The following is a 13,045-nucleotide window of genomic DNA, read 5'->3' as shown; positions in this document are numbered from 1 at the left end:
GGCTCGTGAGCAACATGTTGCTCCCCAACCCCTTGGATGTTGCTCCCAGTGGCCTCAAAGCAGGTACTTATTTATGAATTTGTGGTAAAGAGGCAAGCTTTTGGTTGCATAAAAAAATGAGTATAATGCCAAACAGAGCCTTCTGTATGATGCAAGTCCACATAGGGGCTATTAAGTAGCCAATTATAGCTCTTATTGGCACCCCCAGGAACATTTTTCATGCTTGTGTTGCTCCCCAACACTTTTTACATTTGAATGTGGCTCACATAAAAGGTTGGGGATCCCTGCTTTAGCACAATAGTGGTTGAAATGCCATTTGTACCTCTAAGAACAAGACTTTCTGGGCTCTTGAAAAAAACATACTCAATAGCAGTGTTCCCCAGTGGCTCGTAAGCAACATGTTGCTCCCCAACCTCTTGGATGTTGCTCCCCGTGGAATCAAAGCAGGTGCTAATTTTTGAATATCTGGCATTATACTTGGTTTTTATGCAACCAAAACTTGTCTCCTTACCAAACAGAGCCTTCTGTAGGCTACCAATTATAGTTCTTATGGGCAACCCCAGGAACCTTTTTAATGCTTGTGTTGCTCCCCACTTTTAAATGTGGCTCTTGGATATAAAAGGTTGGGGATCCCTGCTCTATAGTATATTAGGCAAGCAATGCAGTGATTGAGCAGATGACAGCACCACTGTTTTTAATATCTCCTTAGATACAGAGTTAGTCTCTCTGAAAATGTACAAATATTATTAAACTGCCACATGAATAGGGCAGGTGCAGCAGTCTAGAAGATATTGATTGTGGGAAGTAGTCTTTGCTAGACATGAGCAGTATTTCCCTAAAAGGCTATAATAGCCAGGGTCCGTTCTGACTGTGAGAAAAATCCTTTTTCCCAGGACATTATTAAAGCAACTTCTTATTGTCTGTTAACCCCCCCCCCCCCCATTCTCCTTATGCCTTTCCCCACCCCCTGTCTCTTCAGCTTGCCTTTCTCTGTCAGGGCATCTGTCTGTCTTCTATTCAAACCCCAGCTGCTTTCCCTCCCCACCAGATTCCTTTATGTCCCCCCAGCGACTGGGGCCTTGAGGTCAAACTTCCCCTCCCCCTAATTGATGACTAATGATGGAGACCTGTATGTTCTTTACAAAAGCAAAGTAATGAATACTACTCAAATGCAGCATAGTTTCTCTAATTGTGATACCGTGTTTACTCACAACACTTGTCCACTAATACATGCACAGGAAGCACAGCTTTCTAAAATACTGGGTCATAATGAGATATCAAAATGTAAGGCACAGGTTAATTATGGTTGAAAAGCTTTTAATTCATTTATTGTACAGGTATAGGATTTATCCTATTTTTCACTCTTTTAAGACATCAGCAGTCACTTCTTTGTGATTTTTTATTTTAGTTTATCTAATTTAGATGCATTTTTTAAGGAAAATCATTGTATGAAAATTCAACATGCGTGTGACAGCCTTTGCTCTGATTACTTTGGGTCTGCAACTCCTCATTTCTTATTTCTTTTGCTGAAAAAAGATCAGAAGAGCTTGCTGCGATGTAATACTACGTAACATAAGTTATATAACTTATGTTACGTAGTATTACATCGCAGCAAGCTCTTCTGATCTTTTTTAAGTACATTGTTTTTATTATCCTTAGATCAGGTGGAAACCAAGCAGGAAGGGCTTATTTATATCACTGCCAATGTATGTTAGGCTAATGGTACACAGAAAAATTTGTAGGACACCGATAAATCTGTGGTACTGCAGGTGACAAATCTCCCCAGAATGATTTCCCAGTAGCAATAAAGTAAATCACTGGTGGGAAAACACACAAGAAGCTTCATTTTCTGAAGTGACCCAAAGTTTCCTCATGAAACGTGCTATTTCGGAAGACTAAGCACCATGTGTGTGAATGTACTACCCTCAAGGATTTAAATGCCAGGGAATTCCCTACCAGTCATTTGAACTGAAGAAGCCACTCAGATGAGTGGTGAAGCGTTTTAAAGAAAAACTCAGAAAAGTCAGGTTGTTTTAGACTTAATTCTACTAGATACTGTATATCATGACTTGGATGAATGAGAATCTTCATAGACAAGCACCATGTGTGTTTTCCCACTGCCAATTTACTTTATTGCCAGTGGAAAAGCAGTTTGGGGAGATTTGTCGCCCACGGTAGCACAGATTTTTACTTTTGGCGCAACGTACTTACATTTGAAAATCTACTATAAGATTAATATGCTTTAAACTTCACAATTTGTTGAAATGGAGTGAAAAGCTATTAAAAGCAATATACATATGGAATGTACGAGGCCTCAATGACAAAGTAAAACGGGCATTAGTATTTAACTACCTAAAGTCGTATAGCCCCCACATTCTCCTACTGCAAGAAACACATTTAACTGGTAAGAAAGTACTGGCACTGAAACGACCGTGGGTCACATACGCAAACCATGCTACATACTCTTCATATGCCAGAGGCACATCATTCCTTGTCAGAAAGGGGCTACCCATTGAATTAATAGAAACACGCAACGACAGGTCGGGCAGATTTCAAATTGTGGCATGTGCAATTGCTGGCAACCCCCTTCTAATAGCCAATCTTTACATTCCCCCACCCTTCAATGACAGTGTTCTCCAAGATATGTACAAAATAATATTAACACTGCCTCCCGCCCCATTATGCATTATGGGTGACTTTAATAACTGCCTTGACCCAACAGTAGATAGACTAAATACCACCACAACATACCCACCCAGATTGGCCGAATGGGCCAGAGCATATGGACTCGTTGATGCTTGGCGATGGAAATTCCCTGACGTTAGAGAATTCTCCTGCCACTCAGCAACACACCGCACGCTATCTCAAATTGATTTAGCACTGGTCTCCCCAGATCTGCTCCAGAAAATCAGAGAAATAAATTACCTCCCCAGAGCAATATCAGATCACTCTCCTTTGCTTCTGTCACTAGAATTACTGCCCAACCCCCAAACTCGGCGATGGCACCTTAGCTCATTCTGGTTAAAAAATACGGAAGTATTAGCTGAATCCACCAACGCGATAAACACATACTGGCAAGAAAATCAGCATACAGCAACCCCTCAGATAGAATGGGACGCCTTCAAAGCAGTCACCAGAGGTACTCTGATAGCAGCCATCGCCAGGGTACGATCCAACACAAAAGAAACCCTCCAAGACCTTGAAACAGCCACAAGCAACGCCGAAACCGCATTCACAGCAGACCCCACCCCGCACAACTACAGAGAATTTGCTACCAATCTCAGAAACCTTAATCTACACCGACTTGAACTAACTAAAAAGCAATTACTACATGCCACGGCCACCACTTTTGCCTATGGAGACAAAAACGGTAAACCTCTGGCCTTCTTAGCCAAGGCAACAGAAAACACCACAGCTGTCCCCAAAATAATATCTGCTGCAGGAGAGACACTTATCTCACCAACAGATATAGCCGCAGAGTTCAGCAACTACTGCTCTTCACTATATACATCCACTGCACACTACTCCAACCAGGAACTCCACGATTATCTCAACACACTCCCTCTACCAAAACTTACACGCCAGCAAACAAAGTACATAGACTCCCCTATTACCCAATACGAAATAGCAGAAGCCATACTATCTTTCCCTCCGGGCAAATCCCCAGGACCAGATGGTCTTATAATAGAATGGTACCGAACACACATTAAAGAAATAGTCCCCAAACTACATGAAACATTAATGTCCTCCTTTGAAAGCTTCTCCCTCCCTAAATCCTTTTATGACGCAACCATAGTGGTAATACCCAAACCCGGAAAAGATAAAACACTTTGCTCCTCATACAGACCAATATCCTTACTCAATATGGAAATAAAAATCTTAGCCAAAATACTAGCTAAGCGACTTGTAAAAGTAATAACCACACTAGTCAAACCAGACCAGACAGGGTTCATGCCATCCAAATCTACTAGCTTTAACCTGAGAAGACTCTTTCTCAACCTACAAATCCCACATGAAAACCCAGGCTCCAGATTGGTAGTGTCATTAGACACCGCCAAGGCCTTTGACTCTATCGAGTGGCTATACCTCTGTAATAGTGTATAAAGAACCTAAAGCTACAATCAGAGTAAATGGGATCCTATCCCCCACAATTACACTCACTCGAGGCACCCGCCAGGGCTGCCCCCTCTCCCCACTTCTTTTTGCACTAGCCATCGAACCCATTGCAATTACAATCAGACACTCAGAACAAGTCAAAGGCCTCATATACAAAACAGTCGAGGAAAAGATTTCACTATACGCTGATGACACATTACTGTATCTCGCCGACCCCCACAACTCCTTTACATATGCAATTCAGATAATCAAACGATTTGGCACGTTTTCGGGACTGCAAATTAACTGGGAAAAATCCATAATCTTCCCCGTAGATGGGCAAATACCACAAATGACAGACCCAGAATGCACCCTCAAAGTCGCAAATAACTTTAAATACCTAGGAATACACATTACCAAAGACCCAGACCTATTCCTGCAACATAACCTGTATCCACTGCACAACCGGTTTAAAGACACTCTCAAATTTTGGACAAAACTACCCTTAACATTAATCGGGAGAATTAATATATGTAAAATGATTTTTTTGCCAAAATTCTTATATATTTTCAGTAACACCCCCAGCTATATTCCCAAAAAAGCCCTACAGGACATCGACCGGACGCAATCCGATTTCATCTGGGGAAACAAAACCCCCTCCCTTTCTAGACCAACGCTTAACGCCCCCCTAGACCACCTAGGACTTACATCCCCCAACTACGAATTATACTACTTAGCCTCCCAAATCTCTCACATTGCTAATTGGAAAGTATTTGACACCGAAAACCCAGCATCACTATTAGAAGCTTTATATGCAACCTCCATTGAAAGCTTACACAATGCGCTTTACAGAAGTCGAAAGGACCAGTTCTAGATGCCACAAAGAGGGCATGGGACACTATGAGGTATCTTACCAACACAACAGAGCTGCTATCGCCCGATACACCACTATGGGGCAATAGCAACCTTAAACACTTTGCAGCATTTCCAGAGGCAGCAACATGGGCCAAAATAGGAATTAAGCGCATCGACCATTTATACACAAATGGAGCCTTGAACACTTTACCCCAGCTACGCCAAGCCACTTCTCGACCCGACCTGTCGGAGCTTAGATACGCGCAAATTACACATCTTTGTTCTGCCCAATTTCCAATATCAGCACCACAAATCCAGAGTACTGATCTGGAAAAATTAATAACTCAAACAACTAGACAGAAACTTCTCTCCAGCACATACAAACACCTGATCTCTAAGCGCTATGACCCACGGCCCAGAGTAAAATACAAATGGGAAGCAACCGGGATCCACATAGAATCTGATGATTGGGATGAAATTATTGAAAACCTATACCAACCTCTAGTGAGTGTGAGAGATAGACTTATACAATTTAAAACTATTCACCAAACCTACCTCACACCCCAAAAACTATACACCATCGGAAGACTTGCCTCTCCTAACTGCTTGAGATGCAGGGCCTCCTGCGCTAATTTCTTTCATCTCATATGGGATTGCCCAGACATACAAAAATTCTGGAGGCAAATCGTACAATTCATGGCCACCGAACTGTTACTCCCCCAAGTCTATAACCCAGCTACGTGCCTACTAGGCCTACTTGACTCCCTGGTGCCCAGAGCATATACCAGATGTTTAATGAGACTACTTTTCTTCTACGCGAAAAAGACAATCGCCATGCACTGGATGGGCCCAACTCCACCGACACTTGGCAAATGGATCTCTCTGATCAACTCTCAACTACAACTATACAAACTTACCTACCTGGCCAGAGGATGTGCAAACAAATTTGAAGGAATTTGGTCCCCATGGCTCGAATCCTCTGCAACTACCACCGAATGAAATCAAAAATGTCCAGCTCCCCTCCCCTCCCTTTTCTATCTTTCTAACTTTTCAGCAAAAAAAAAAAAAAAATAAAAATACGTTTAAAAAAAAAAAAAAAAAAGTAATATACATGAACAGCATGTTAGCACACTGACATAAATGTAAAATGTGTTAATTTAATTTTATTCCAGAACCACCAGAATAAATCTGGCCATATATGCAAAAGTATGCAATATTTTGAACTGCCCAATGTATATGGGCCCCTAATACACAATTTGATAGGTCCTTTTTTTCTTACATAGCACGTTTGGATGAAAAAGTGCAGTAATCAGTAGTGATTAATCTAAAGCAACTGGAACTGTAATATTCTTGAAAACATTTTCTTCTAAACTGAGAGTCTTCTTCAAAAGTGCAACAACTTTCAGAGGAAGACAAAAGAAAGGTCCCCAGCCAGCAAGTAGGCAACAATGGCTTCCCCCCCCCACCAAAAAAGGTATCCCTCCTTTGATTTCTTTTAGTCTGTCTAGAATGAACAAACTATTATTTGGCACATATTTGGCAAAATACTGTTGTTTCCCCCAAAAGTGCAGCTCTGTTAGCCTGTACCTCCAGCAAAGGAAACAATTTTTGTATGATACATGCCCTATAAAAGTAGATTTATATATGATGGAGACGGCAGTTTAAGACACATAATCAGTCTTTATTTGACAATTTAGTCATGTATGAGTAAAATAGTGTGTTCTATATCATCTACAGTGCATACATGAGGAAACTTAACTGCATTTGTTGTGGTTATAATCTGGATTGCACTTTTTAGAAAGAGTGTGTACACTGTAAACTGATTTTTATGCACCTGGATCTGAACTGTTAAATTAGTGAATAATAAAGAAACAGCTGTTCTGTTTAGGACCCCTGCCTGACCTCAGAGACAGAAATGACTTCAACCCCATGTTTTTCGGGTCGATCTCCACTCCGTGTATCTGCACTTGTGCAGAAGCTGTACTTTTCAGTGTAGAAAAACAGAGCTGCTGAAGGGAGCAGATTGCTTCTTTCATCCTGCAGAGAAAGCGCAGCCTGAGAGTAGCAGAGCCAGCACTCTCTGTGCCCTAGGCCTTGGATCCAATCTGCATATGGCCATTCAATATAAATCTGCATCAATGCTACTGTTAAAAATATATAACTTTGTGACAATCCATTAAAATCACTGAAACCCCATATACACAGGCTGTGTACATGGGGTTTAAGTGATTTTAATGGATTGTAATAAAGTTATATTTTTTTAACTGTAGTACTGGTACAGATTTATATTGAATGACCATTTTTCCTCTTAGGCCACTAGAGGTTTTTTGCATTATGTGGATTCATAGGGTGGATAATATAAATGACTATCCCGATGATTGGCCTTGATTAAGAGTCCAATTTGCATATGCCCCTTTTGTGATCTACTCATTTGGTAACTTGTATGCTCTTTTAAAGATTTTGCTACAGGTCTACATGTCATAAATGACTAATATGCTTCGGTACACCAGAGGGGTCATTTAAGAAATAGAAGGCAATGTGCACTTTGCACACTGCCTTCCTGCTAAAAGATTAGGATTAGTTAAACTGTACTAAACTAAGAAGAGTTAACCTGTGTGGAGCCACATGGTGTACTTTAATACACTGATGTCAGTTTTACTCTGGAGAGGTAACCCATGCCAGAAAATCAAAATATTGCTTTCAATAGTCTTACTGCAGTTGATTTACAGATTATTACATTGAATTATATGTAACTACCAGTTGCTATAGATTTTACTCCATAGTAAACATCAGGCCCAGACTGGGATTCAAAATAGGCCCTAGTATTTCAAGCACACAAAGCCCAAACAGACCCCTGCCAGCCCAATAAATAGTGACTGTCTATAGCATTTTAAAGTAGCCATTTTCCATGCCTGTCGTGGTAAACATACACGAGTTTAATAAATTCAGGACTTGTATTCACTTCTATATAACGCATAACTTCATTTAACAAGAGGTGTACACAGCAAGGACATGTTTTAAAAAGGTACAGGGTATACACACACCTGATGCACATACGTATATATAATATTACAGTATCGTAACAGACCAAGCCACGTTTTACTAAGTTCACTAAGAACCATATGTACAGTCAGTGCATCAATATGCCAGAGACTACTTCTACCTGCCACTGCCAGTGAATGCAATACTGCAGCACAGCACAGGCAGATACATATCCTTGGTATCATTGGGTGTTAAAAAAATTAAATAGTACAAATTATTCATTCATCACTGGATTTTTAAAAATGGAGATTCTAGTAAAGAAAACATTGCAAGTGGACTTTTTATCCAGTGATAAAAAAAAACCATTAAAGGGGTAGTTCGCCTTCAGGTTAACTTTTAGTATGTTATAGAATGGCCTATTCTTAGCAGCTTTTCAAATGGTCTTCATTTTTTATTTTGTTATAATTTTTGAATTATTTGCTTCCTCTTCTGTATGTATGTATGTATGTATGTATAAGGACACGCAGTGCTGTATCATGTTATAATATACACAATTACACACAGGGAGAACAAGTGTCGTATGGTATGAGACAGTAGGAAGAGGGTCCCTTCCCCGTAAAGCTTACAATCTGATCTTCTGACTCTTTCTGACTCAGAATAGCACTCTCTACATTATATTAAAAGTTTTTCAAAGGGGAACAACCCCTAAAGGGTTATACATTATATTAAACTGCTGTGTGTTATACATTATTTTAAACTACTATTGTGCTTTACACTGGTGGCAGAGTGTAATAAAACCATGTATCTATATGACTTGAAATCAGATATTAACCCACCCTGAGTCCGGTGTTACTATTTCACACAAAAGGCTGTCACAGCCACTAGGCAAAAACCTAGTTACCATGCAGTTGAAAAAAATATAAAAACAGTAGGCACACAATAAATGACAGGAACACTATAGTTGTTATTAATCCCTTCCCTCATATTGTTGTTCATTAACAGTTTTAGAAATAATCATAGCTTCCTAAATCCATTTGCTACATTTCCCACCAATTTGATATAAAAATAGTGGGTACACATTTTAAAAACTGCCATTTGTAATTCATACTATAAAGCATCTAAAGATATTAAATCTACAAGTGAAAATTCCTGAATCACTAAATGTGCTTTAATTTTGCCAATCACCAAGAGTGATACACCCCTTTCTACATGTACACCTGTCCCATACTTCAGTTCCACCTCCATCAGCATGTTATACTGATCATAGTAATCAGACCAGAGGCACTATCCCAAAGAAAGGTGAAAAGTTTGCCTTTATTACTTACCAGTATCCAATCTAAACTGGTTCATAGAAATGAGGTCCAAGATGTAGGAGGTCAAACTTGGATCTGCTTCCCCTAGACTAACAGAACTTGCACGCGGAGTCTCATGTATCACCTTCTCCACATAGCAGGTAACCTGTGGGCTGTAAGGTTTCCAAAATGCTGCATCCTGCCATTCCCAAACCACAACTGTTCTCTGGTCCAACATCGTCGTTCTGGCAGCTATCCCACAAAGGGCATGTAAACTAAAGAGATTCCTTTTTGTAAAACCCTAGGGTCTACTAGATAAACTAAGGAAAGGTATTTTTATGCCCTCTTGCCATATGGAACTTTACAGTTAAGAGAGCTTTCTGCAGTCAAACCAGTAGAGTATGCCAGACAAGGTGACAGGCCGATCCATATTCTGTTTATGCACAGATCTCTCTCATCTGCTTGCAAGGTTTTTTTTTCTGTAATTCAGATTGCTTTCCAGACTTTGTTCTCTAGACCAGAATTTCCAGGTCTAGTGCTAAAACTATTTGATATATTCTTAATTTGTTTCTCACACTGTCTGCCTTAAAAGTCTTCTCTCTTGTCTCAGAGACAGTCATTTGTATAGTGTCTTCTGTGCCACAGGCTGCTGACTGTTAAACATTCTATTATACTCTACAAGGAGTGGGGGAAGGTGACAGATGATGGTCTGTCTCTTTGAAAAACACTTTACTAAGAGCCCCTCCTCCTCCCGGGCCCTAGGACAAATCTTGCTAGGCCTTTTGTGTACTCTGTCTCCTGCTGATCAATAACTCCTCCCAAACTGTTTTTTTCCCACATTGGTTTTACTAATTTTGTTCTTTCACATACACTCTTTTTCTGCCTTTATTCATAATAATATTCTATTACTCCCTTACCCATCAACACTTTTTATTTTGAAATGGTTAGGTTGTTACTTTTCTCTGACTTTTAACAGTTTCACAGCTCACTGATGACTGTCACAAATTTAAACACACTTTCATTGTCTTTTTTTTTCGTTTAGACCCTTTAATTCTTAGCAGTTCCAGACCATTTCTTGTTTTCTGTAACCTTTTCTCCAAACCCTGTGAATCCCTTTAATGTCCTAGTCTTTCTTGCCTTCCCCTATTCTTTCAGGTTTGTAGAATATTTTTGCATAAGTGGCACTTTGCTGATCCCTAATAAGCTAGGGGCAGTGTGACCTCTTATAACCAGCACGCAGCCCAGAAATCCCCCCACTTTTCCCATCATCCTTTCATTGTCACTATCCTGTGCCTTGAGACACATAAATTAGAAAACAATGTGTTAGCCCCTGGGAAAAACTTGAACCGAATTGTGTAAGCTGGGAATATTATTTGTATCCAAGGTCTGAATGGCCAAACCAGAGTATTAAATTATTGTAGGTTCTGTAAGGTAAGCAAAGTAAGACACAAAGCAAAAAGTATTTAGATCTTTCAAAAGGAATGCTGATAACAATGTAAAGGAAGGGGAAAATGAACATTAATTATCTGTATTATTTGTAATATATTGACAACTTTAGTATAAATTATTGCTTTCACATTATTAGGTTAATCGTACACGTTTAACTGCTGGTAGAGAAAATGCCAATGTGCTCCTTTCTGAATCATGGTAATTAACCAAGAAAGGAAAGGTATCCAGAGCTGTCAACCCTTGATGCTAGTTGCTAGGGGAATCCTGCACTGCACCGCTGCCCGGAAATGACATGTACATGCGCGCACTTACGGAAGGGATGTCATGTGCAAATGCCCTCTTGAAGCCACTAAATAATACCCAGGCATGCGCAATTGCTTCCTATTGCCAAATTCTTCCTGCACATGTGTGCCCAGAATATAGAGCGATATTTTGGGAGAAAAACAGGAAAATGTGATCGGGAGATGGGAGACTGTGGGAGAGAAGCTAAAATCAGGTTGATAGCTCTGGGCATTAGCCTGCCAGTCTGCACATGGAGTGTTTAAATGTGCATTTTGGGTTTGTAAATGCACAGGCAAAACCCATCCATAAGTGGGCTGACAGGTGGATGCCATCCCTGTCAGAGTGTCAGAGATTTGCTGTAAGGATAGACATTCTCCTTCGCTGGTGGAAAAAAATAACCTGGGTACTGTTAGCCTAATGATGTAGAATCAAAGCCGTCATTTTTTGGGCCAAAATCTAAACCATGCACACTGACTAATGCCATTATTGTAACTAGTACAAACAACAGGGCTGTATTTGGCTTGTGCTGGATCTGGCTTTAGAGCAAATGTTTGCAGGTGCTGCATTTGTCTTTTGGGGCTAGTGTAAGCATGCTCTGCATGTGTCTTTTGGAGGCAAATTGGGCATGTGCTGCATGTGACTTCTGGAACCAGTGTGGACATGTGCCACACCTGACTTTTGGGGGACTAGTCTGGGCACGCCTTTCACCTGCCTTTTTGGGCCAATGTAGGCATGTGCTGCACCAATCTTTTGGTCCAGGGAAGTTATGTGCTGTAAATGGCTTGATTCAGTGTAGCCATGCACTGTAGCTGGTTCTTGTGCTTTTGTTGGCTTGCATGGTACCAGGGTCTGGGCGATGGATCCAGCATTGGCTTACTGGTGGTGGGCATGTGCTGCATCTGGCTTTTGGGGACAATGTAAGCATGTACTGCCAGTGGCTTTTGTGACAGTTTGGGCAAATGCTGCATTTAGCTTTTGGGGCAATTGTGTGTATGCAGTCTGTCTGGATTTTTGGTCCAGGGAAGTTATGTGCTGTAAATGGCTTGAGTCAGTGTAGGCATGCACTGTAGCTGGTTCTTGTGCTTTTGATGACTTGCTTGGTACCAGGGTCTGGCGATGGATCCAGCATTGGCTTACTGGCAGTGATGAGACTGACTTGTGATGTATGCTAGAGTTGGTGCACAGTTCTTGGGTAATTAACCAAAGTGTATACGTATCTAGTAAATACTATGGGATGGCATACGCGGCGCCTCGATTTGCCGAAGTCGTCCCAAGTTTACTCTCAAGGAAACTTCGGTCGCCCGCGACAACGAAGATTTATCTTCATTCACTGCCCTAGTAGACAAAAAACAAATAGACATATAGCAAACTATCTAATGAGTGAGTGCTACCAAAAATGCTCCCCCAATAAAGCAAACTGGACGTAATATACACTACAGTGTAGGAAACAAAATAGGTAGAATCCCTATCTGACACTTATCCAGAGAGCATTGATAATGTTAGAACTGGAAACTTGAACTATAAAAACACAAGCATGAAAATACAGATACTCTTATTTAAATAACCATTTAGGATAATGCTCATGAGTTATTAAGTAGATAAATTACCTCACCGAAAGTATAGATGGGCCTGGGTGCTCATGCCCCAGACCTTCAGCTTGAGGGGACCATTCAGGAAATCCAAAAATATAAAATGGCAGGCACTCCAGGACTTGAAGAAAAAAAAGTATCAGGCAGTAGACTCTAAAAATTGAAATAAAATCATAAGTTTATTTAATCAACACTAGATGCTACATGGCCTTATGCGTTTCGTACCGCCTGGTACTTATTCTGATTCTGAAGGTCTTCTGGTAGTGCTGGGCGGTATACCGCCATATACCGAATACCGTTTTTTTTTAAAAAGCTGATATTAGTTTTTCAAATACCCCCATACCGGTGTAGATCGGGGTTGCGGTTGAGACAGGCCCTTTTATAAAGTTGCGCCCGTGCGTGCTGACGTCACATACGCACGGGGCGCCCGTGCGTACGGACGTCACGTACGCACGCGCGCCCTGTGCGTACGTGGCGTCAGTACGCACGGGCGCAACTGTT

General features: G+C 40.8%; 1 protein-coding gene across 1 annotated transcript in view; it reads right to left on the bottom strand.

The window, feature by feature from the left end:
• Positions 1 to 9,915, bottom strand: part of dtx4 (deltex 4, E3 ubiquitin ligase) — a 29,906-nt gene extending 19,991 nt beyond the window's left edge. Inside the window, exon 1 of the mRNA XM_004910888.4 lies at positions 9,258 to 9,915. Within this exon, the coding sequence (XP_004910945.2) occupies positions 9,258 to 9,462 (205 nt within the window). The 5' untranslated portion in view covers positions 9,463 to 9,915. The remainder of the gene's footprint in view (positions 1 to 9,257) is intronic.
• Between the last annotated feature and the right edge of the window lie 3,130 nt (positions 9,916 to 13,045).

Source organism: Xenopus tropicalis, chromosome 7, assembly GCF_000004195.4.
Source record: "Xenopus tropicalis strain Nigerian chromosome 7, UCB_Xtro_10.0, whole genome shotgun sequence".
In the NCBI taxonomy this organism is placed as follows: domain Eukaryota; kingdom Metazoa; phylum Chordata; class Amphibia; order Anura; family Pipidae; genus Xenopus; species Xenopus tropicalis.
This window is presented reverse-complemented; position numbering and strand designations above follow the sequence as displayed.